The sequence below is a fragment of the Falco peregrinus genome, chromosome 7 (assembly GCF_023634155.1).
Source record: "Falco peregrinus isolate bFalPer1 chromosome 7, bFalPer1.pri, whole genome shotgun sequence".
Classification (NCBI taxonomy): domain Eukaryota; kingdom Metazoa; phylum Chordata; class Aves; order Falconiformes; family Falconidae; genus Falco; species Falco peregrinus.
In genome coordinates, this window is record NC_073727.1 from 31,559,749 (window position 1) to 31,586,706 (window position 26,958).

Sequence of the window (26,958 nt, forward strand, 5' to 3'; positions counted from 1 at the left end):
TGAGGGGAGAAAAAAAATCTTGCAAAATGAAAAGAACAAGCAATCTACAAATACGGGGGTGGGGGTGTGTTGTGTGAGTGGTAAGAGTGAGGGAGGCTGGAGAAGCAGCTTTGCTGGTGATGGGTAGAATGCACCAGACAAACCACACTTCTCCTTTTTCGTTTCAAAACATCTGTTACAAATTTGAGAATAAATTTTAATAACTTTCTAATTTTAGATTTTATTTCCATTTTATTTCTGCAGTTAGCCTGAAATGTCTAAGTAGACATCTTAAATATCTGAATGTCTACTTTTCATCTAGCCTCACGCAGGCATTGTAAAGATTACTTTTCTACTGGATTCTTTTTTTTTTTTTTTTTTTTTTTTTCCAATTTTGATGCAGATCTGATTGTATGAAAAATATTAACTGGCCACAGGACAATATGTTGTATTCATCCATTTACATACTTTGATTACTTGCAAATATTGAAGGAGACCTCCTACTTGACAATAACTATTATTTTATTAGCCATAATTTTGATCAAATACAAAGGCATTTATTAATTCTTGACAAACCAACTCTATTATTCATTTTAGGAATATGCCATCTAAACGACATTTATTGACCCAACATCATGCCTAGTGCTTTGAAATTTGGATTTAAAAAAACAACTATTAATTGGTGCACAAATATGTATTTATTTCTTAACAGAGAACAGTGATATAATAGAATATGGAAAAGAAAGCTGCTAGAATGTTTCCTCTGCTGTCCACTGACTGTTACCTAAAATCTATCCTTAAAGCAAATGGGATGCAGCACTCCTCAATAAAACCATGTTTCTTCTGAAATTAGGAATTTTAATCAACAACGTTGAAATTTTAGCTACACTGCACTGGTGTTAGAAAATATTTAGCAGCTTTCATTCTTGCTTTTCATTGATGATATAAAGCAAGCACAGATGAAGCTGCTTCTTAGTTTCCTGCCTGAATGAAACCAGAATCTTTAAAAGCAATGATTTTCCAGAAATACAAAGAGCAGACGAAGAATGTATGTTACAAATGCATGTTTTATGACATGAAATTATTTACTTTATTAAAAAAAAAAAAGGGGGGGACAGGAATATCATTCTTTTCATTGCATGTATTGGAACACCCCATTTTCTGAACCTTATCCACAAACTCAGAACAGCTGTGTATAGGGAATTTGTTTTTGATTTGTTGACTTTTCATGCACATTTTCTAAGAAAAATCACTTTGTCAGACCCTATCAAAATACAAAAGTTTTAGGACTGTGCTACAAGGAGATGACAATAATGCAACGAATTGCAAACAGGTTCAAGGCTTTATGAGGAAGACACTTCGGTACCCTACCAGTGAGTTCTGAAGCTGCCTTCTGTTAACTGAAAATGTGGCTGCACATACAGTCTGTCTGGAAAAATGTGGTATTTTAGGTCATGAAAATTAGATTAAGACCTTTTCCAAAAACTGGATTCTGATTTACAATATGTACAGCCTGACTTATCTTAGGTGAGTTTAATTTACCAATCAATCAGCATCCTTTTAAAGGATCTATCCACAACTGGAAATTAAAGTGCTTGTTTGCTTCATCTATGGATTCTGCACTCTGATGTTCCTCATGTCTTTCAGCAACATAGGTCTGTAGATTGCCTCCAAGCTTTCCATGTATTCTAAGTAATCACTCACTCGAAATCCATGGAGTGCTTCTTCCTGCAGAAATACACACAGAAAACATTTATTAGGTAGGAAAAAAAAGATGCACAACTTCAATTTAATGAACTCCAAGCTTCTAAAGATAGCTCATTTTGTTTTGCTTGTCACAGCCTGGGTGTTTAGAACACACACATTTTATTATCTTTCATTTAGAAATAAAGAATTGGTAATATCTGCTTCCAGACAGTTCTTTCTAATTACAGTCTTCGTAACAAATAGTTCTTTTCAGGTGGACATTGTTCATCTCATTTTTGGAGAACATGCCATATGAAGATTTTTAAGGAAAACAAAGTAAGCTATAAGAAGGCAAAGCCAGGTACTAAAATACTCCTCAAAAAAAAGACTTCTACACCAGCACATGACATGCTAGATGTTTATTAATATGGCTTTTATATCCAACTAGATTCTCAATAAAACTAGGAGAGTAACAGTAGATACTTATTTTTAAAATCAGCAATAAAGAAAGGTCTTTATGAAGTGATTAAATAAAAACATAATAAACACTTCTGCATGACCACAATTAATTCTTACTAATTCCAAAACACAGAAGTAAAAGAAGGTGCCCTCAGTAAAAAGAAATGAACAGGCCATGTTCCTTCTCGTGGCTACCATATTAGAGGGAACGGGAGGATGCATGGCAGAGAGCAGGATCCTGAAGAACAGTGTAGATAAAATGGGTGAATTTGTTGCTGCTTTGAACTGGAACAACTTGCATGCGCACCATCTACTAAGCCGTATTACCACTGTTGGCAGCATGTGCTGCAAAAAGCTCTCTGGAGCCAGACAGTCCTTGTGGACATATGTTGTATCTGCTGGTGTACTGACTGCGCACCTTGGCTAAGCAAAATTCTCCTGAGATCATCTATTCAGGCTTGGAAGGCACTTTGGCACCTGAACAGGAATTTAAGATGGTCTTTATATTTCTTCTTCCCTACTCACAAGTGAAAGCAAAGGCACGATTTTACCTTCCAAGTCGCTCTTCATGCACTGCGAGAAAGTTAACTACAGCACAACAGAAAACTGACTCCAATAAAGAACTGCAGTAGGTATTTAACTCTTTATTTTAAGCAGTCAAATCCTATATTGATTAAATATGCACATGTATTAAAGCATTGGTCAGCAACTTAGTTGTCAGTAATATGGCCTATACTCACAGAAAATAAAGTGAGGAGTAGCTAAATTACTCATAAGAGACTGACATACTGGCCTGCATGTGCTATTACCAGTCACAAACCCTGTAGCCTCAGTTTCTCTATTTTATCCAAATGAAACCGACGAAACCAAGATAGTCAAGATGATGAGGTGGCAGTTTACAGTATTCTTACTTCACATATGGAAATAGTAAAGCTATGCATCTTTATCCTTTGATGAAGAGATTAATAAAATACCAAGCAATAAATTTAAAGTTTAGTTAATGCTGAAACTTCAAGACACCTTGAAGGGATCATGTTAGTAACCCACCTCAACCAACAGAAACAATCAGAAAAAGGAAAAAAAATTTCATGGGTAACTTGTTTCTTCTACTTCCCTCTTGGCACAGAGGAAAGGCTAATTATAGAGTAATAGAAGATGATCTTTTTCACAGGTGGTCACCTGGTTTTTATCACTAGAAGGACGTAATGAAAGGCTGAACGTTTTACATATTTTAAGTGCTAGGCATAATGTCATCTGAATTGATAGCAAAGTTTTCTCCAATTTCTTCTTCAGCATGCAAATGAAAGTATATTTATATTTTAAGAAGAAAATATTTGCTTTAAATTTAATAGCTAGCTGGAACTATTTATTAGATAATACCAACAAAGGTGTATTGCTGTCAAATCATCTTTTCATTACAGATATAAAGCATGGTAGAAACTTGAAAACAGAAAGTACTATCGGTTCTTGGAAGGAAAATAGGCAGGCGGGACTTGTTTGTACAGCAAATGACCACTGCTAGTATGAAGCTCAAGATGTGACATTGCATTAAAAAAGAAATATAAAATGAATATTCAAAGTTGTAGGTGTGTTGGGTTTTTTCTTAATTGGATTATGTTCTCAGACTAGTTTACACTTCCACTTTTAAGATCATTGCTCCACTACAGTAATCCAAATCTGTGAATATTGTGCTGAGAAATAGGCTAAAAATTGAAATTGAATGTGATTATTTCAATGAAAGGGCAGCTGACTTATGCCTTTGCAAGTATTAAATACAAGTAACCTCACAAGAAGCCCATAATATATCTGAAATCAAATTAATAGAATGACAGAATCTTTTTTTCTTTAGATTAATTAAGATTTATCAAAAGCAAGAGTACAGTTTAAATATGCTATTAACTCCTCCTTTTCCTGCAGTAGTCACTCAATGAATTGTAAATACTCTGGCAGTGCATTAACACACACAATTTCTCATTAATTTAACAGTACCGTGTCAAATCTTTGGCCTGTTTATACTGTAGGTGACAACATACACATTTTCTCTTCTAAAATTTACATAAACTATCCCAATAATGCCATCAGGATTAAGTTGTTTTTAAGCCACATTGACCAAGACCAGGTCAAACAAAACAATTCACCCATTAGAGAGTGTACCAAACATTTTCAAGGAAAACAACTGAGCTGACATATTCTTATTTAAGAATATGTAAGTTGGATGCAAACTAGTCTAGAAAACTATTGTTGTTAGGACAGACTAAGATGAAGATTAAAAAAAAAAGTCTTGCAAAAGACTTTTGACTGGAGAAAAAAAAAAGAGCAGATAAAAAAGCAAGAATGTCTCTGGGAACAAGGGTCAAATATTTTATCTATTCATAACTGCATTTATAGCTAAGCAGTACTCTGCAAAAAGAATCTGATAACCAAATGTAATTTATAATATGGCAAAGAATATCCAGTTTTGAGGCTGGTTGTATAGCAATTGGCATCTGTTCAAATTCACAGCTCACTGAGCTTTGTGGCACATCCCTTCAAGCTTTAGTAGGAGACCACCGCATAAACCCACCTTTCTGGAGAACGTTTAGTTTAATGACATTGAGGCCATGTAGAGAGAACTGAATCAAATGCCCTCATGACTTCATGTGGCTATTTACTTGCTTACAAATGGAACTGATCAGGACAAAATGCAGGACAACTATACCCCACTTTCCTGCCAGAAGTAAACTAAAGTGTTATTTCACTCACTTAAAAAAAAAAAAATAAAAGGTCAATGTTAGTAACAGTTTCAGAGTCAGTAACACATATTTTCAGTATAGACAGCTTTGCTTCCCTTCAGCAATTGAAAAATTAAGAAAGAAATCCTTACTTTAAGAAAAACCTGGAGATCTTGGGCTTCAGTGTGCTTCAGGATGTCTTGCTGTAGGTGTCTGAACACAGAAACACACATATATACTTGATAATCGGGACCAAGGAAAATACATACAGCAATGTAGTGACAGATCTCACTCCAGTCCATGTAATTCCAGAAACACTGAGTTATCCATTGCAGACAAATCTAGATGAGAATGAAATTAATATATAATTAAATTGCTGCAGACATTCAGTCATAACTGATCAGATTTATCTCTTTTCTATACTACAGACCCTTTGTCCTGTAACATTACACTATTTATGAAAATAAAAGGGATAAAGTACAAAAGCCAAGAAGCATAATTTTTTATATCACAGCCTATGAACACACTTCCAGAGGGTTCTGCTAACGTAACACCCTGCATCTGTATATCTTGCTTATCTGAGTATATTCCAGCAACTCCTGAGTTTGAAACATAAAGTCTAGTGAAAGCAAAGGTGATTTTTTACAAGGTTTTTTTATGTGGCCTGAAGTGTAATGAGGGTGAAGGTGTGTTTAATGTGGATTTTCCTTTAAATTGAAGTAGTTCTTTGCCTTATAAATGAATGTTAGGCCCATCCCTAGGACATGTTTATTTAATGAAGTGGGTATGGAACACACTTAGCGAATCCTTTTTCCAGTTCTAAATCACAACGTATTAAGATGTGTACAGCACATTTCATTTAGTTCTAGGCCACAAATCTTCTGCTAATCAGTCCTCAAAGTGTTTAAAAATATGCAGCAGCAGAAGCACCAAGATTCTAATTAGATGACAGCAGCCATACTCTGGCATTAAATCTGTTTTCATGTATTTATTGATGCACACAAGCACTTAAATACATCAGAGTTGTTTTCACAGTTCAGAGCTTGTTTGTTTTTAATCCTGCAGCAGAACTGCAAAATCACATAGAAAATACAGTGGCACCCACCAGTGGCATTTCAGTAAGATGGTAAATAAATAAAAAAAAAATAATTCCCAAAGAAAAAACCTTGTCAGCAGCTTAGAACAATTAGTCTACTATTAATTGAGTACAAACAACTTAAAAAAGCACACAATGTTTTTAAAAAATTAAGTTTAAAAAACTTACATAAGAATAGTTGAAGGAGTGACTTTCCCCGTGTGTTTTTCCAGCCCAAAATAGGAAACTTATCATAAGCACCTCATTCCTATGCTGAGATAAAGTCCCTCATCTGCCAATCTTTTCTCCTCAAAGGCCAAATACCAAGCTGACTATTTTAAGCAGTATCTGTACCATACTGGCATCTGCCCCCATTAAGAAGCGTCTTAAGCTGCAAATCTTTTGGCAACAGGGAATTTTGAAGGCACAAGATGAAACATATTTTTCTTGCCTTGGAACAGCAATAAACTTTCTTATTGTGGTGACAGATCCTTGCATTGGCAATCTAACTCATTATTGCATGAAGCTGTTTACATTTCATCATGACTGTAGTCTACAAGTAATGCTCTATACGTAGCATTCCAGGTTACCCAAGAATTGTAGTAAGTAGGTATAAATGGAAGCTAACATCATGGATAAATATTCTTCTTTAGTAACATCTCTTTAATATAGAATAATAGTGTGTTACCCAATTGTAATAGTTATGGTAGCTCAAACAAAATTAATTTTGCTCTAATACCACCTGAACTGCTTCCTATTATATGCCTATCCTAAACTACTCATTTCCCTCCTATGGAAAGTTTAGAAAATCATTCCAGGAAATAAGATATTCTATTTATTTTAATGATAAATCTGATGGTTTAGATGATGTAGTAGGTTTTTATCAAGTTTTTTGCCCAGATATGTAATGGAAGCTCATCAGCTGCAGTACACTGTCATTATTCTACCAAAGTCAGTTCCTTTCTGTTTTCAGGCATTCTAAGTCATTACGTATTCAGTATAGCTCTTACCCCCAGATCCATAGCCACCACTCAAGTGCAGTATAGAAAAACCACAGTAGTTCCCGAACATCCTTGATTTTGTGGATTTGAGTCAAAAAGTTGATGATACTTTGATATGCTTTCATTACTTACCTGGGACGGAGTGAAACCAGACATGTGGAACGCTGAAAAGACAAGTGGCAATTCGGCTTTCAGCAACATTTCAATGTGGTGAGCACTGCAAAAATAGACTGGATGGATGCCAGATTCCACTGTGGTAATAGGCAGGTGCATCTGATTAACAACAACAACATCATCAACAAAATTGAGGAAAAAAGATTACAGACTACAAAAAGGTGTTATTTTAAAATACCTTGCTGAGAACAATACATAAAAATACATAAGTTCACTTGTAAGTCATCCCAGCTATTTTAAGAGACAGGAAATAGAACAAACAAAAAAGCTGGCACTACCATCAGGAAAAATATGTAGTTAAACTAAAGAAAATTAAAAGTTAGAAACTGTTATTAAATATATCCTGACTATTCCTTTGCATTAGCAATCTAGCTCTTTGTTGCATGCAAGCTCTAATTGCCAAAGCAGAGATGGAGAAACTGATGTTATGTTTTAAACAAAAGAACAGAAAGAAAAAAAAGACTACTTTCTGTTGGATTTTTTTTTCTCTCCCATTTACTGGCAGATACAGTGGAACTTCTATGGTGTTTGAAGTTGTTTTCTGTGTGCATGTTCTTTTGCAGTATGTGTGGCTGGTATGAGTGAAATTCTATTTTGTGCAGCAAAAGAAACAGAGGTTTTATCAGTATGGAAAGCTCTGAACACCAGTGCATGGTTTCTAGGTAGTGGAATCCTTGGCTTAGTGCTAGGTCAAGGTACATCCTTTGGAATTTTCCTCCTTCCTGAGGTAGGCAGCATCACAATCTAATGGCTGGATAATCCCTCATTCATGTTTTGACATTTTATTTTAGTTTACATTAAGGTAGTTATACAATAGGTTAATACTGAATTTTCTCGTTGTGTTTTCAAGATATATTATGAAAAATAATTCTTTTAAGTACTGAGAATGAACATTAGCACTGCAGCAACCTGCCTGCAGTGCTGGCTAGTTATTGTATGCAAGACGACACTGAAGTTCTGAGCACTGACAGTGTTCAGCACCACTATACTCATACAATGGAGCAAAATTTCATAGTGCTGGAACAACCTCAGGGTGAGACACTGCTGTGAGCGGACAAATACAGTCACTTCTGGTGACAAGACAGACTAATTCATATTAATACAGAAGCCTGCATGCAGAAGAGGTACAGAATCTAACCCGTGCTTCTTATTCCCCAGTTTTCTCATAAAGACTACAGTTATTTCATAGTTTATGTTCAAAACGTTCAAGACAATGTGACAATGTATAAAGTCAAACTGGAAGTTTTAAATAGTTAGAATAACCTCTAATGAAAGATGGAAATGATGTTTACTACACTACAAACTTGATCCAAAATACTAATAATTTTAAGTTGTCAAGCATTCAGTATTTGGGCAGTAATAATTTTTAAAATTTACTAAATATATTCTAGTGTATTTAGTACATTTTAAACCTGATAAGTTTTACTAAAAAATAATCAAAAGGATGGACTTGCACACTGTAATAATAAAAAGAAGGTCATTCAACATTCAACAGTATTGCAGCCTTCAACACAGAATTTAATGCCATGAATAAAGTTTATTTTACTGCGAGCTTTAAAATTCAATAACACTGCCTTTACTATCAGTCCACCTGTTATTTCACTACTTTCAAATAGCCATTTACACAAATGTCAAATCTATATTTTTTCCAGGAGACTTTTTTGGTGTCACATATTCAGTTAGAGGGCTGTAATAAAAACTTAATGCATTAAAAAAATCCACCCAAAACTGAGAGAATTAACAAAGTCTTCTTTAGAAACTTCTAGAGTTGCTTTTCAGAAAGAAACAGCTTTTCAGTTCTTACAGATACATGCAGTCTTGGCAGCCAGAGAAATGCTGAAACAAGAAGATGTGAAAATTGCTGAAGAAACTTCAGTGTCTTTTCCCCATCCCCTGACATTATGAGGAACACAGAAGATGCAAACCAGTCGTATCCAGCATAGCGCTCCTGCAAGCAGCCTGTGGAGAAGGTTAAGGAACTCAGGCAGAGATCTCTGCTTCACCGTCCTGCAGGAACTCCAGCCCTCCTCCTCCCCAGGCCCTCGCACACAGAGGCAAAAGCTGGTTTGTTGGAGGTGGGACAAGGGGAATGCAGCTGCACAGAATACAGCTTTTTGAGGCACTGCTGCCTCTCAAACTGAATTAAGAGAAACGATTTAAGCTACATTTTTTCCAGTCCATAAGTAGTCAAGCCCAATCAACAAAAGCAAACAAAACCCAAGTAAATGCAATAAACCCTGCACCAAAACAAATGTGCTTATAGTACAAGAAAGGAAAACAGTGGAGGAAGAGAACAGGAGTTGTGAAGATTATGGGGGGGAAAAAAACAAAGTAAAAGAAAAGCTTTAAAGCAGAGATTAAACATATTCTGACTAATATAGCTGAAGTGTATTTTAATAGTGATACGTTAAGTCCAATACCTGAAGAATATAGCAAAGCTTGTTGGAAAGAGGTATCTGTTTTTTTAAAAATAAGTTCCACAGTAGATCTAAAAGAGTCAGAAGTCAAAACATTCCTATTGATCAGATTACAGCCACACATTACATGGGCTATATCATTAACTGTTTGTATTGTTGGAGTATCACAAATACTCATTAATGCTCAAAAGTGCATTGCCGCAGACTCTATTACACACAGATAGATGTGAACCTACTCTAAAATGGTTTATTACAAAATTAATGAAACACAATATAAACAAAGTATGGGAACAAAAGGGTGAAGATTTTCTTGACTACATTGGGTGTACAGTTTAACTTAATAAAAAAGTGCTGTCTTATTTTTTGTTTTTATTTCAGTACATATTACGCATCTACACCACCATCAAAAGCCCGCAGCAAGAGGTCAAATTCCACTGCCATTTTTAGGCAATATAATTTATGCCATCAAGAAAGGATACAAAGTGAGGATATCACAGTCCTTTGCTGCTGTTTCAGAAATTTCTCACAATTCATTAACACGAAGTACAGCCCATTTTCAGCATGTTCTTTTAGCAAGTTTAGGTATTTTCCATATCTAGCACAAAAAAATTAAATCCAAAACTATGGTTAAATATTTTGGTTTTAATTCTTAAAAAGCAAGAACTCACTTTTAACAGGCCTGTGAAAGTTAAGTTGTCATGGTGTTGTTCATCACAAACACTATATTGTAGATATACACATAAACGGTTTACTAAACCCTGTTATGCTTTAACCTAGGAAGGATACTCACCAAACATCTGCTACTCAGTATTACAATTCCTCATCTAAATTCCTTTTACTTCAGTGTTAGAGACTGTGGTGGGAAGGAGCAAGTACTCTAACACACATGACTCATTTTCTTCACATACATTACTCAATTCCATCTAAGTATATTGTATGTGTAATTATTAACATTAGAGTTCAAAGATTAATGCTGAAGATAACAATCTGTGGAAGTACAGGCATTAGCTTTTTCTTCATCACGGCTCCGCAAATTATAAGCCAAATAAACTGTTTAAATGGCAGATAACTAAGCTTAGCTAAACAGAACCATTTAGAGAAGTAATATGAGGAAAAAAGACACATAACTCAGGATAATGTAACTTTATGGTAAACATTACTAACAAGTTACAATTAGCCTTTACAACAATAAAGGATAATAATTAAATTATCTTTACAGATTATATAGGTTATGCACTAATACCTTTTTCATTTTCAAAGTTAGAACTCATTTTCTTAAAGATGATTTTTAGATTTAAACAGTATAAAGCACTGAGCTGATGGATTAAGTATCATTAAAGTCATCCCATGAAAATCAAACAAATCGCAGAAATACACTAGGGAAATACTTTAATACCAGGTACCTGACTGTCATTTCAACACCAAGCTGCTGCACAGATGAAAGGCTTTCTTTCTTCACAGCAGCATCCACGGCTAAAACAAAACAAAAAATGTAATAAGGTATTAGATAAAAAATATTTTACCTGAATACTAATGTAAAGCTTCTTTCATGTATGAATACCAATTCTGAACAACTGTTTCTTATTTGAAATGAGTTTAGTAGTGTTGGCAAAGGATGTATCAAGAACCTGCATTCTTCATATACTTTTTTTTTTATTAAAATCACCTTTATAAGGAAATCTTCACTGTTAGTATGGTTATCGTTATCTTTACAGCACGATGTAAACAAACAACATCTTTTTCAGTCTCATTTCTTAGTAGAGCTTTATCCTTTCTGGACAAGGAATCAGACGAAGAAGCATTTTCTCATCTACTTTCTTCCATTCCAGTGGTCTTAAAAGTCTCCAAGCTAGAAAACCAACTTTATTAACAAAATTTCTATTTTGATACGAATCACAGAAAACTGTATAACTGATGGATTTTTTAAAATCCTGTGTTTCTATGCATTGTTCTTTAAAACAGTAATATACATTTTATTTTCTGCATTTGTTTAAATTAGAAATCCGTTAGACAAAATAATAAATTATGTATTAAAGCAATCTCTGTTGTAATATTTCCTCAAAATTTTAAATTCTAAATACAATTAAAAATAGGCATTGTTTCTCTCATACCATCTAAGATAACTATACCTCAACAAAAAACTACAGTCCAATAACGAGTTACAAAGCTGAGGGCTTAAACCTTTAATATGCTTCTTTCAGACTGATACTTAAAAACAAAAAAGAAATTAAACAAATAAATAATTTTAAAAAACCCAAACCCTAACAACTGACTTATTTTGGTAAAAATGTAAAGAACATGGTAACAGAAATTAAAATACATTAATGTGATAAATGCAAAAATCTAAGCAGATCACACAGCAACTTGCTATGCATTTTTTCTATATCCACCTCAGACAGAGAAATCAAACTGAAAGATTCCCTGGCTACCAATTCAAGTAAACCCTCTACATTCCTGGTAAACAAACTAGGCTGTTAAAGTTAAAAAAAAAAAAAAAAAAAGCAAGCAGCAATCTGCTCAGGTTGACATGAGGTTGGCTGAAATTTTCAAGAAGAAAACAATACAGTGAAATTACACTTGACAATGAAGCAATACAATTCAGCAGAGGTAATATGGTAAGACAAAACCCACACTGTATTATAACTTTAATAGAGGACAATGATCTAAGTGTAGTGTCCTGAGAAATTAACTCTGTACTTTTGACAAATACATTTATACGTAAGAAAAATCAACTGGTCTTTCAGCAAAATGAATTTATTCAATAATCTGATAAGACTCAAGTAGCAAACCCACATCAGAGAGGTTTTTCTTACCCAAAAAACAGAAGTTCAAATATCTTTTGCATAGCACAGCCGCAACACAGTATTTGGAAGAATACATATAAAATCACAGGGCATTTGAGATGAACCAACCATGGAGATGAACGAAACAGTTCATATATTTTTACGGCTCCTGTTCCAAGTTACCTGTTTACTCAGGCTGCAATTACCACACTAGAGCCAACTACTTTTCAGGTTCCTGTGTGCAACTGTGAAGGCAAGAGGCGTACGTATGTCCTAGAAACCACGGGGAACTGGAATGTGTTGGTTATGACTAAAGGCTAATTCAGTCCTAACATGACCGTATTCAATGGCAGGAGAGAGGCAAGCAGTATAACACCCTCTAAGCCAGAAAGAAGCCCTGTCTCCATTTTGAGGTGGATTCTCCTGCGGGCAGCAACGCAGGAGCTGGTATCCCAGTCCAGCAAGGGTATAATGAGGAACAGCTGTATCACAACCCACAATCTGAGCCCAGTTTCCATTCTGTAACTGTTCACAGCAAGTACTGTATGCTTATTTCCCATTAACGTTACAAGAATGCAATTGCATTGATTTTCATTGCCTTTTTCTTCTCTGTTGTAGTGATTTCTTAGTCACTGAAAAGAGTTTTCTCCGTATCAGCTTTCCTTTTGATATGTTGCCCAGCATTGTGAACAAAGATAAAATTAACATAGAGTTTGGAACTAAAAATAATTATATATTACATAGCACCTCATCAAGGCAAAAATTCTTGCTTTTGTACACCAGTGTGTTTGATATAATCATAGCTCCATACACTAGGCAGTCAAGTTGCTGTCAATCCACAAGTCACAACGGGAACATGAAAACTGTCACTCTTTTTCCTGGGTCAAAAGTTTTGATTTTCCATTTCATTTAGCAATTAGGAGACTGGGAAGACTATGCTTTAGAAAACTATAAAGTCATTTAGAATACACAAAGGACCACTTCCCACTGATTAAAAACTGGACCTGGAAACTTTAAATGGTTCATTAAGCTTAGAAAATTGTTATTAACAATAAGGGGAATATTGAAACACTGCATATTGCAATCCATGGATAAAAATTTGACTAGTAAGATTACAGGAGTATGTTGTGGCTGCACTGTTGTAATGATACTCATACCCCTGATTTAATACACTGAATGTAATTTTCTGTAGAACTCATTTGACAGATACTTATCAATACACCTGATATAACCGCCTTGAAATACAATGGGTTTCATAACAAAGGCATTGACAGACCAATTCTCTAAAGAATGAAACAAAGGACAGAACACCTCTCTGAATTGTGAATTGTGAATTACATAACACATGGTACAGCACTGTGGCTAATGGAATGAACAACATGCTTTGGCAGCTTCCTTTTTATTTATCTAATTTAAAAAAAATACAGTGTTGAACAGGCATTTTACATGCCTTTCTTTAAAAATGTAAACCATTGTAAAATAGAAATTAAGTCACTTGAAGGATATTAGAATTCTCCAGGAGTTGATTTACAATTTAAAAGAAAAAATATTCTAATAGAAAGTTGAGTTTATCTCTCATTCCAAAATGCATTTAAAACGCCACAGCAGTAACTATGGACCATTTTTAAGTGTAAATGATTTTTTTTTTTTTGCCATTTTTAGTCATGCAACTGGTCTTTATATTAGCAACCTACTGCACACACTTCAGATATGCTAATCATAAGAAATATTGGTATCCCTGCTCTAAAGTCTGCTTTTAAATCTACTATCTAACATATTCTTGTTCATTCAAAAGAGAAACTGCTTCCTTTGAAACACCAAAGACCGCAAACTATTAATTGTCAGTGATAACTTTAAACAAAGAACAGAACATTACATGTGAAAAATTGTAGAGCATTATCTTTTTCTATAACAAAGAAATATTTTGTTTTATGACTTGGCTATCTTCCTTTTGTTTCCAACCTTTCTACCTCTACATCAATTCCAGTGTTCCACAGAGAACCAAACCAAGAGAATTAGGACCTCTGCTGCTTGAGTGGGGGGAGCAGTGAGGGTAGGGGGCAAGGCAAAAAAAGGTGGAGGGGGCTCAGTGAGCAACTTGTCCCACCTGGTTCAGTCAGCCTACATCTGGGACTCCTAGCTAAGGCATGCTTCACTGCCCTTGCCTATCTAGTCCTCATCTTTAAAGAGAAGAGATCCTGTGCATCCTGCATAGTTCCAGATGCAAATCAGGTGGATCCTGAGGACAGGCAGGGACCTTATTTATTTATTTATTTATTGCAGAACAAAACCTAGTGATGGAAAGGAATGTGAAGGTTTTCATCTTGTGTCAACAGGAACAAATGGGCTGATTGTCTTCTATGGTTTTATCTTTCAAGTCTTCCTGCAAAACTCTGAGCAAAGGGTAAATGTCAAAAGGGATTAGGGAGAATGGGAAGAACAGCGTGAAGGGAAGATGGGGAGAATTCTTCAATCAATCTCAGTGTCTCCTTGCTTAGAGGTCATGACTGATCATTTGTACTAACTCTGATCATGCCCATTTCAAGCACTTAGTAGGCAGTACGTCTCCAAATGTTTTGTAGCATTCACAAAAACGAATAACCCATAAGGCATGTTTTGCAGACATTTACATATTATTATTAAACTCAATCTATAGCTACAAACACTTCAGAGTAAGTTAACTGGCACACACAGACTTCAATCAACTTTACAACTCACATAAAAGATGACTTTTTTATTAATTTTCCCTCTTACCATGAAGAAACTTTTATGTGTTTAAGTCAGAAAATGGGCTACATTGTATTCATACTGAAATGACATGCTGCCAAGCTGAAACAGCTTTACAGTGTATTTCATACAACTTAAATGGTCTTTAGGTAATAATTTTATTTCCCTGTTTAACTACCGTTACCCCAAAGAAACTACTGGCTTCCCTTTTGTGTTAAGTGAAGAAAATTACTAAAGCTGTCCCTCACATTATTAATTTAGCTTTTTCACTTCCTGCTGCCCAGGCAAAACTTTTTTTAGCTATATAACCTCTACAAAATGTTAATGAATGTTAAATTTTAACTCTGGTGATAGTAAGAAAGACTAGGTTTCCTTGTATGGATTGAAAATACTTTTGATTCAAAGTAACCACATAAGTAACACTGTAAACAGTTGAAAATTCCATAATGGCCAGAGCCGTCTGCATAATTTCTGCAGACGTTTTGAAATGAAGCATGTAATTATGTTCGCTATCAGATCTCTAGTCTTTGGCTTTCCCCATACAAACTGAAATTGTGGAACTTCATGCATTGGACATCACAAATACTCAAGCTATTTTTGGCAGCAACATTATTAAGAATGAACAACATTTGCAGTCCAATTACATGCAAATTGGCAAAAGGCAAAAAGCTTTTTGCTAACAGCATCTTTAAAGTGGGCACCCGTATTTCAAGAAGTCCATTCATCAAATGATGCAGAAAGAAGAGAAGACTGCCCTTCCTTCTCCTTCCCTTTCAGTCCAGTTTGCGGTTATAGTCCTGTATTTCCCCTTTGCTACTCCTTCTGATCAGCTCTACACTGATAGCTTCCCATTGGTGTTTTTAAAATTTCTCAGTTCATTACCCAATCCACCTGACCCTTAGAAGATTAAGAACTCATTAAATGGTAGAAAGTTCCTATGAGATTTTGTTCAGCTGGAGAACTAAGCCTCATCCAGAGAAAGAACACACCACGACATTTGAGTTTTATGGCCAAGACCTGAGATCCCTGCAGATCTATCCATTTGGCAGCACATGGCAGAGCTGTTTCAGAGACAGAGTCCAGTGGAAATAGAGAACTGAACTGCAAGGTCATCTGCACAACCAGAGCTACCAGAAAAAAACAGTTGATCCTGAAAGGTCGTAGCATTCCCAAGTTTGGGTAGTCTGCAGCACATTGCAGATATTAGTTAAGAAGTTTAGACACCAACCTATTAGATGACTCTGCAAGTGGAATTCTTTGAGAAATGGGTTTGTTGGAATCTTGAGAAAATTAATACATTTCTACAAAGCATTTATGTTGCAATTAACTGGAATTTGCTAACAGGAAGAGCAAGCGACTATTCTAGAAACTCCATATCCCTAATGCATAATGCCTATTTTACTACCATGCCAAATTTCAGTTTCTTGCCATGCTGTTGATGTTACAGCTAGACATCAATGATTTGGTTTTCAATGTTTTGGGGTTTTTTTAAGAAGAAAGAAAAATAAAAGCAAACTAGAAAGTATTAATTCCAGGAAAGAGGATAGAGTTCATTAACATTTAATGTACACATTGTACATTATTTTACTCATCTGAATCCAAATCACAGCTGTATCATTGCTGCCAGCAGAAAGTAAACTTCAAGTAAAATTTGTGTCACTGTTTATAATTAAACACTGTAACTGCATAGTGGTTTATCAGATATTTTCCTTCTCTCTTATCTTGAAAATGATAAAAACCCAAACTAATTTGATTTTTCCATATTTGCAAATTTTATAATGGACTGAAATCCTGAGGGATTCCACAGCAGATGGATGACAGTGTTATTCTAATTACAACCACCTACAGGTTTAGAAAGCTGTCATTTTTTAAGATAATCGATTTCTCATTTCAAGAAACATGATAAACATTGAATATCTATGCACTGTACTGAATCCACTTTCATGAAAATTGTGGCTTCCCTTCATTAAAATTAAACAACTATTAGAAATTGTTTTTCAGTTTCTCAGACCCAAATTTATTCAACAGAATGGTGGACACACAAAAATGCCAAGTGCACATTTGGCTTGCTTAGATGTGCAGCTAGAAAGATGCATCTGGAATATAGTTTACCTTGTAACAAGTCATTAGCTTTACCTAATTCAGAAAAATGTCTCTACTGTTAGAGCAGTTTTAGGATTTAGCTTAAATAGTGTTTACACATACATACATGGAAAAGACACCGTGAAATAACATGGCATTCAATAATTAATTGTTCTCCTTGGAGAAATTCCAACCCTTCATACGCATTAGCATAAAACCCTGGTAAATGTACACAAATCTGATCAATCATTATTCAGCCAGTGAGAAACCTAAATTTAAGTAAATAAGGTTTGATAAAGATTCAACCATGTTGTGTTTGTCCCTTCTGTAACAAACACAGGAAGCATAATACTGACTTGGGTTCTCAAAGTACCTTCCCTGTCTCCACAGGAAGACCACACTGTACGTTTTATTATGCATAAAAGAACATGAAGTGAGTGTAAGTTTAGCCACATCACACACCTAATTCTTACAACCAAACCCTTTTACTATTCCAGAGTGGAGTATGATCATATATTCAATTTTAGAGCCAGATTTTTCTTTCACTTTCATGTTAATCAGTATGAATTTATTGGTCTAAACTAGTTTCCCTGGACAACACTCACTGCTACACTTGTCTGAAAAATGTACCGACATTTTAGTAGCTATCTTCCTGAAAAACTTAGAAGAAATCCTTGATGAAACATACACTGTTTGCCTGAGCAACACTCCTTCCTGAACTGGAGAACTCAGCACAAAAAAAGTCTGTGATAATGGTGTTGCTGATATGGAAAGAAACCATTAAGGCAACAACAGCCCTTTGTCTACATTTTACATCAGTTTCTTACCACCAGACCACTGACTGTCCTTGAGAAGGCTTCTCATTCTCCCATTTCTAAGCTCCTCTTCATTAAAGCACATGGAACGCCATCAGACAACCCTTTACATTTTGGAGCTTTTATTTGAGAACTGAACGGGCAAACTTATCCAGAATTAATGTTCAATGTGTCTGTATAAGACTAAATGAAAAAAATATTCAGAAGATAAAAATGGATAGAAAATCTGTCAGGCTCAAGCAAATCAAGACTTGAGGCTTTTACTATGTTATCTTTGTTTTGTTTCTGTGCCTATTCTTTGGGACTTCCTGTTCTAAAAATAACTAATTTAAAGAGTGCAATTGCACAGGATTTTCAAACCTGGTGTTTCTAGAAAGTTTAATTTTAGATAAATAATGTAGTCTCGTTGCCACTGGCACCTAATCAATGGTTCATGGTGAAATCAATGAAGTAGAAGATCCAGGATAAACCTCCCTGCATGTGTTTTAAATCCTAGCTTTGAACAAGAAGTTGAAAAGAGTGGATTGAAACTAAGGTACTCAACATCTAAGTGAACAGAGTATGGACTACTGCTTCCCTTCATTAGAGTTCTTCCACAACAGATGGAAGTACTTAGCTGTATGAGTAAGAAACAGCAGGATGCTGTCTTCGCTGGGCAAGGCATCCACTTGGAGGTTGCACAGTTAGATGTCTGCTCCTTCTCTAGTTAGCTTTTGCCTTATTCAAACAATGTGCATCTTCCTGTTTTTCGAACAGGGAACGCTAAGATAACCTTCAAAAGTTAGGTCTCTGGGCTATACTGTTGTCCAAAGAAATGTGAGATAGGCATTCCCCAAGACAGAAAACTACACCTGGGCCTTCCATATCGTTGGAGATTGTGTGATACTTTGAACTGCAACCTAAAAAGAGATGTGCAGAAAGGAGCAAGAGGGGCAGTCTAGGTATCAAATAAATCATTTACCTCATAAACACATTATGTGGACTTTTAAAGTAACAATCAAAATCATAACTTGAACTGGTAAGTGTCAGAAATATGTATATAGCAAGTCTTATGACTCCATGAAAAGATTTTTATTGCTTATTATGCCTCCTGAGAAGTTGAAAAGTAAATGACAAACTAATGCAGGACAACAAAAAATCCTTTATGGATCTTTCAAGGAAAAATAAAATAGTGACAAGAAGAACTGTCACTTCAGCAACTCTCTTCATTAAGCAAAGACAGACATTCTCAAATAAAATTAAAAGTATTTCATTAGCAAGCTCTCAGAAGGTAAAGGCCACTACATAAAAGAATAAGATCTTCTAAATTACTAAAGGGGTTTTATTTTGAAACTTCAAAGTCGAATCTGAAGTCTCCAAGGACACTATATTTGCATCCTATGTATGTGAGGATAAAATATCAGTATAAATAACAGGCTCTCCCCAAAGCAGACTTGGTTCTCCAGAGTCAGTGGCAGAGTAAGTACTCAAAATGACTGAACTACAACCTAAGAGAAATGTCCTGGACAGATAGAAAAGAATGAAAGTGCATTTTCCAGCAGGTATTAACAACGCTTCTAAATCTTCTAATTTTGCTAGTCCTTCAAAACATTAAAATGTATTGCTTTATACTCAGAATAAATTAACTTTATCGTTCATCCTTTATTTTTGGCTGTAAAGATAACACCTGCAAAAAACTAATACTCAAGATTACTCTGCCAACAATAGCAGTTCTTTAATAAATTGCATATACCTTTGAGTAATTATATATTATGGGGCTTTCGAAAGGTGAGCCAGATTGCTTATACCATCTTAAACATTTATGCCACCAGCTTTGCAAATGATGCTATAATAATGTCAACAAATACTTTGAATCATTCCCTCACCTGTCCCGCATCTCCATCTTTCCATTACACATACAGAAATGTGAAAGCCCATTGCAAATTATCATCTGTACTGTTTACTTAAGCACATCATCTTTTGCTTCCAAAGTGAGGAAATATCCCACCAGTTAAGTGATGACTTCCTGAGCTGTTAAAGAACATTTTAAACAACTCTCAAAATGCTATAGATACATTTAGAAGGAAAATAATTTAAATATGAAGAGCTGCATGGCAATAAATGATTAGGAAACTGACCTTCATGGTTTCCTGTGCTGAAATAACAATCCAATTGGCTTTCAGAAAGATGTGACACGAACTTTTCAATTAATTCAGCCAAAACTGCAAAAAGTGAAAGCCCATTAAAACATTAGAGGCAACAAACAAAACGTGGAACTACATTACCTAACAAAATGACAATATGTGAGAAAGTAAAGGTATTTGAATACCTGCATGTTTATTCATGATTTTCTGGGGGAACAATTCAAAGCATGCATTGTGCTTCTGCATTCCTAACACCATTCCTACCTTAAATTAATTTTTAATAGTTTTACTGAAAACATATTCAGTGTAAACGGAAAGAGAATCACATATTGTCTTAATGTTCTCCAAAGATTACTGCAGAATTTGTTACATGGTTTCAACATGAAATGAAAATCAACTACAATTAAACTACAGTATCTTAGCACATTTGTCTGTGTATGTAAACAGGAAAGAATGTAAAAACAAACAAACACCAAACAAACAAAAATGCAGCAACCTATATACAACAAGAAACACACGCCAGCCCAAAATGATGCTAACAAAAGTAAATGAAGGGTGGTTACAAATAAAAATTATGTACCACCATGTATGCCATCACAAGATAGAAATTATTCACTTGGAATTAAGCAACAGGAACAGGTACTTTGGGAAATTCTGTATTTTACAATGACTATAATGTTCTTACTCAATTCTTGACATGGAACTTTGAGTGTGCAGACACTGCATAGGTAAGTCAGATGCTGACATCTGGTCACTGTGCAGGTAATCATATCTCTCAGCTTATCAGGATGTTAGTCAGGAAGTCAGTGAGAAATCTCCATGACAAATCATTAGCAAAACCCATTCCTGATTCCTAAATTCTGCAGATTTCAGGATACTGCAACTGAGCAGATCCCACCTTAGAGGTTTAAAGAAAGGATGCAAGGAAGCTGTTACATATACTGCATAGAGGAAGCCTATATTGAGATAAGCCATATTAAGAATTCACAGTAGGAACAATTAACATTTTTAAGAAGCAATGCTGCTATCCCAAAACAGCTGCTGTTGTCATGATAAACAGGATTTAAAGAATTGTAGTATAACTTTTTCACAATAATGCAAAGTAAGGAACTGTATTTAAAGAGTAATGACTGCTGTTACCCATGAGATTTCTTGTTTTAAGACTGCATGTTACCATTTCCTTGGTAGCACCACAGTTTAATAGCACTGAAGCTTTAGCCCTGGTCCTCCATTCCTGCACATGATTCCATGCACCCACAGGTAGGTTTGCTGGTTTTAGACTGAATGATTCCTCTAACCATTTTCATGGCTAGCTGCACAAACAAGTAAGGCATAACAATCTGTGGTGGAGATGGCAATGGAGGAACCTTTGAACTGGTTTGAACTTTTGTGGAGAAAACTCTTAAACTAGCCTCGCTGACAGGAAAACTAACACAGCACACTGCAGTGCAAGCTCTTCATGCGTGAGGAGGAAGACAGAACCTCCACCCACAGTCCGATGCTTGTTAGTCAGAAAAATAATAAAGAAAAAGATATCATAAAGACAATTAACTCCTTCCAACCGTTAAGTTAATATTTATTAAGTTAATACTGACATTAAATCATGATTATTTTTTTCTTATTAGTTGTCTAAAATATTTACAGAAATTTATTTATATTGAATGCGTCTAGGAAAAGTTTTCAAAAGTTTGAGTTTTGGTACTACTATGTGTTCAGGTTTCAGCTGGGATGGAGTTAATTTTCTTCTCAGTAGCTGGTGCAGTGCTGTGAGTTGGATTTGCGGTGAGAACAATGCTGCCAGCACTGATGGCTTTGGTTGGTGCTGGGTGATGTTTATACTGAGTCAAGGACTTTTCAGTTTCTCAGGCCCTGCCAGCAAGAGGGCTGGAGGGGGACGGGAAACTGGGAGGGGACACAGCCAGGACAGCTGACCTGAACCACCTAAGGAGGTATTCCATACCACGGGATGTCGTGCTGAGTATATAAGCTGGGGGAAGAACAAGTAAGGGGGGGATATCTGGTATTATGGCATTTGTCTTCCCGAGTAACCATTACACACAGTGGAGCCCTGCTCTCCTGGGGATGGCTGAACACCTGCCTGACCATGGGAAGTGCTGAATGAATTCCTTGGTTTGCTTTGCTTTGTGCATGGCTTTTGCTTTACCTATTAAATTGTTCTTATCTCAATCTTCAAGTTTTACATTCCTTTCCGATTCTCCTCCCAACCCCTCTGGGCAAGTGGCATTGAGCGAGCAGCTGCGTGGTGCAGCCAGGGTTAAACCATGACACTGTGTTGATGGGTGAGGCAAAGGGGAAAAAAGTTTCACTACAACAGCTAAACTCGGATTTATAGTTAGAGTAGCCAACTTCAGCAATCACAAAATTAATTTTGCATTGCAAAGGACTACTAAATCAAAGAAAACATTACATGTGTAATTTATATTCTTATGAATTTTTATGGAGAGAAGAAATGGCTAATTAAACATAATATAGCTATTTTTAAACCTAGTTAATAAACCACACGGGACTAGCAAAAGGCAGTTTCATAGAAGAGTAACAGTTTATTCATTTTGTGAGAATAAAGAAAATAAATAATCTCACTAATCTTCACTAATATGCTTAGTGGAATTTGGTCAACAAACAATATCACAACTATTTGTGTAAAATGAGCAAATATGTCTATACCTGGATCAGTAGATAGCAAAACCAAGAAATTAAAATTTGTAACTAGCTAGATGTTTACTGTATGACTATTAGTACTGTCACTCCATTGTAGAATCGTAGAATCATTTAGGTTGGAAAAGACCTTTGAGATCATCAAGCCCAACCATTAACCCAGGACTGCCATCACTACAAGTCCATCTAACATCTAACTAACCCAAGACCATCACTACACCATGCCACTAAGCACCACATCTATGCATTTTTTAAACACCTCCACAAACAGTGATTCCACCACTTCCCTGGGCAGCCTGTTCCAATGCTTCACCACACTTCCAGTTAAAAATATTTTTCCTGATATCTAGTCTAAACCTCCCCTAGCATAAACTAAGTCCATTTCTTCTTGTCCTGTCACTTGTTATCTGAGAGAAGACCTACCCCCACCTGCCTACCACCTCCTTCCAGATAGTTGTAGAGAGTTATAAGGTCTCCTTGAATCTCCTCCAGGCTAAACAACCCCAGCTCCCTCAGCCACTCCTCATAACACTTGTGCTCCAGACCCCTCACCAGCTTCATTGCCCTTCTCTGGAAAAGCTCCAGCACCTCTGCATCCATCTTGCAGTGAGGGGCCCGAAACTGAACACAGTATCCGAGGAGCAGCCTCACCGGTGCCAAGTACAGCGGGACGATCACTGCTCTACTCCTGCTGGACACACTCTTTCTCATACAAGCCAGGATGCTGTTGGCCTTCTTGGCCACCTGGGCACACTGCTGGCTCATACTCAGTCAGTCGACCAGCAGCCCCAGGTCCTTTTCTTCTGGGCAGCTTTCCAGCCACTCTGCCCCAGGCCTGTAGTGTTACATGGGGTTGTTGTGACCCAGGTGCAGGGCCCAGCACTTCTCCATGTTGAACCTCATAAAATTGGCCTCAGCCCATCAGTCCAGCCTGCCCAGATCCCCCCGCAGAGCCTTCCTGCCATGAAGCAGATCAACACTTCCCCCCAGCTTGAGCAAGTGCAAGCTTACTGAGGGTGCACTCAATCCCCTTGTCCAGATCACTGATAAAGACATTAAAAAGAACTGGCCCCGTATGCCATACTATAATAAGAAACAGCAACTAAAAAGACTAAAATAGCACATAATTCAGAAAATTTAAAACCAAATCAGAACATTGTACACCTCTTCCCTTTTTGTTGGAAGGCATCCACATGCTTGACTTAGCAGTCAAATATTACAGTTCAGTGCTTGAGTTAACAGAAGTGACAGCTCAAGTGCTAAGCAGTTTTTTGAAACCAAAGCATTAACTTTACTTCCACCATTTGAAAGTATTCATCTAAGTGCCTTTGATCTTTGAAAAGCTTTTAATCAAGTCTTAAGAGAGGAAGAAACATGCGTAAGAATTTATCAAAAAAAATGTGGTTAATACATAAATAGAGGGTTTTCACAGCATGCTATCCCTTTCAAAAGAATGTCCAGGTGAAATGACAAGTAGTTACTTTAATTTTTGTCTTTCAATACTAAATCATTTAGCTGCCTTTGGACACTCCCTGAAAATCTTTATAAGGGTGGGAACTGGCTCAGTGATTTTTCCTTTAACTGGAAAAGTAGACAAAAGCAATTTAGGAAAGTTCATTGTATAGTATAGTCAGTATTGTTGTAAAAGCCCACATTCTCCTGCAGAGGTTATGTTCAGAGGTAGACCAACTCAGTGAAAATGTTGATTTTCTTAAATTATGGTAGCTTGGCTGTATTAACATTGAAGTTTTTAAGAGACTGGCAATTACCTCATGCAAATTTAATCCACACATCCAAAATAAAGGGAATTTTAATGTAGGAGTGTGTAATCATATACAAAATAAATGAAAGGGCTTTAAAATTCCCTAAATGATTGCAGTATGCTCATAAAACAGCTGAATTCCTGCAGGATTATTTTTTTCCCCTTGAAGAACTAATGTACAAAAGGAAGGTATTGAAAATGGCTTCTGAACTGCATAAGAACACTAATTAAAAAAATTCATGTGATTAAAACTGTTTGAATAGGTAACCACCATGAGAGGTTATCTAATTTCTACTCTGAAAGGTTTAAGCCAGAAAGGTCAAAAACTGTGAAAACCATCAGATTTTTCTAGGTCCTCTAATGTCAGTATTATTGGATCATATTCTACACCAACTCACAGATGCTTCAGAGGAGTTTAAAAGAAAAAAACACTTTCTTAAGAGTTAAAAGTAGTCCTGCTTGACTTGTGTTAATGGTTAAAAATTCAAGAGTGAAAACCTTGGACAGCTGACTTATTTGTAAGAGTACTGTCAGAAATTTTCAACTCCATTGACCATACTTCAGTTCAATAAATCTATGAAAAACATAGCTGGCAATTCCATTCTTAATGGCAACAATAAGGAGGAAATTTTTGAATTCCTAAGATAATAGGAGAGACTTTCAATTACTGCATATTGTAATGGCAAAGGAACAACCTGTGTTTTCTTTGAAAAGAAGAAAACAAGAAAATAAAGATTCTAACAGTGCTTCCATTAGAGATGAAGGTTGCATATCTTACAACAAGATACTTGTATCTTCTTTACTAATGGAAAAAACAGCCTTTCAAATCCTAATCAAATGTTATAATCATCACACACACGCATGCACGTTCACGTGCATTTACACTGCTTACAGGATATTCCTACGAAGTTGCTCCAAACTGGTCTGGGGACAGAAGAAAGAAGTTTTGATCTGCAATTGTTCTTCCTGCGTAACGTGTAAAAACCCACTGTTCCACCCTAATTCTGAAACAAGCTTCCTGGAAAAATCAAGGACATAAAAAGGTAAACATCTTTTTTTGTATTATTCTAAAAACCTCTTCTGTGAACGCAGTATTTTTACATTGGTCATACTAAAGAATGAGAGCAGACCACAGACCACAGACAAAGATGTGACTGATCTTTGAGGTAGAAAACTTAGTCCATATTTTAGAAGAGTAAATGGAGCTTAGAGAATCTATATTCTTCTTAAAGAGAAGAATAGGCGCCTCTGAGAGTCAAGTCAGAATGGCGATCTAATGCAGTTACCCCATTTGTCTTTTTGAAACTACAGCCTAGATAATCCTCTGTCACAAGCTGTATATCTTGATATAAGCTACATTTACAATGCCTGATTAGGCTATTCTGATAAACTGCCAAAGTTTAGCATTTTGTTATCCCGAATAAAAAAAACCACAACCACACACAACAGTCATACCTACTGAAAATACTCCTCTTTTTGGTTCTTAATTGCATGGGGCAAGTTCTGCAGTTACTTTCAACATTTTGCAGCAATTGCTAAAGTATGCAGCACAAAAACACCAGAAACAAGACACTGCCTCTTGAGTATTCATTGTCAGCAGGTTTGGACAGAGCTACCTCAGACGATGCAGAGCTCACAAAGAATTAATGGATTCCAGAACACTATGTTGATCATAACGACTCTGCTTTCATCAACCATTTCACTTGTAAAAACTGAAGAAAAATCCTGTGTTTGCCAGTAAGTTCTCATATGCAATTTCAAGAGCTGCTATGCTTTTCATATCTTTGAAGTCATCAATAGCTGCTGACACTAAAAGAATAACGGCCTAAAGATTAGAATTATCTATATGCCTCCCACATGTATTTTTTGTGTTTGTTTTTTAAGCGAGAACCATTTGGAGGTAAATTAATAGGCCCTAAAGAATACTGGTGATCTAAGTCCAGATTTCTGATGGAGATGTGCCATGGAAACGGGATAACTCCAGGTAGCAAGTAATTTTAGCTGAGTTTACTACCCCTATCCATATCCACATATGGATATAAAGCTCAAGGAGAATGATTAGAATTTGAGGACTGAGTATCTGTCATTATGAAGGGAAGAATGTTAGCATATTATATGATCTCTGCAACACCCTTAATTTCTCTTACTTAGGGTTTAAAGTCTCCTAAGAGGGAAGATTAAGGATGTTGAATCTGCCCAGACAGGAAAGAGGTCAGCTGCTGATATAACATTGACGTCAGCTGCTGATACAACATTAACTGGGAACACATAAAAAAGAAGTTGCTGAGGTTGAAAACAACAGAAATGCCTTCTGCCATACCTGAAGGACAGGAAGAGTGAGACAACTGAAAAAGGCATGGATAAAATAGTCAAGTAGAGACATGGTTCAAAAAAACCAAAAACCACCTCCCAATCACATGAACAATTTGAACATGCAATATACTAAGCCTAGATTCACACGGACTAATTTTCTAGTCAAATCCAAGCT

General features: G+C 36.0%; 1 protein-coding gene across 2 annotated transcripts in view; it reads right to left on the reverse strand.

The window, feature by feature from the left end:
- Positions 1–483: 483 nt before the first annotated feature.
- Positions 484–26,958, reverse strand: part of TBC1D32 (TBC1 domain family member 32) — an 84,280-nt gene continuing 57,805 nt past the window's right edge. For both annotated transcript variants that reach the window (XM_055810873.1, XM_005242165.3), the window contains exons 28-34: positions 20,027–20,110; positions 10,906–10,975; positions 9,982–10,097; positions 8,890–9,044; positions 7,044–7,184; positions 4,988–5,176; positions 484–1,707 (exon numbers count right to left, since the gene is read on the reverse strand). In XM_055810873.1, coding sequence (XP_055666848.1) covers positions 1,588–1,707; positions 4,988–5,176; positions 7,044–7,184; positions 8,890–9,044; positions 9,982–10,097; positions 10,906–10,975; positions 20,027–20,110 — 875 coding nt within the window. In that variant the 3' untranslated portion in view covers positions 484–1,587. The remainder of the gene's footprint in view (positions 1,708–4,987; positions 5,177–7,043; positions 7,185–8,889; positions 9,045–9,981; positions 10,098–10,905; positions 10,976–20,026; positions 20,111–26,958) is intronic.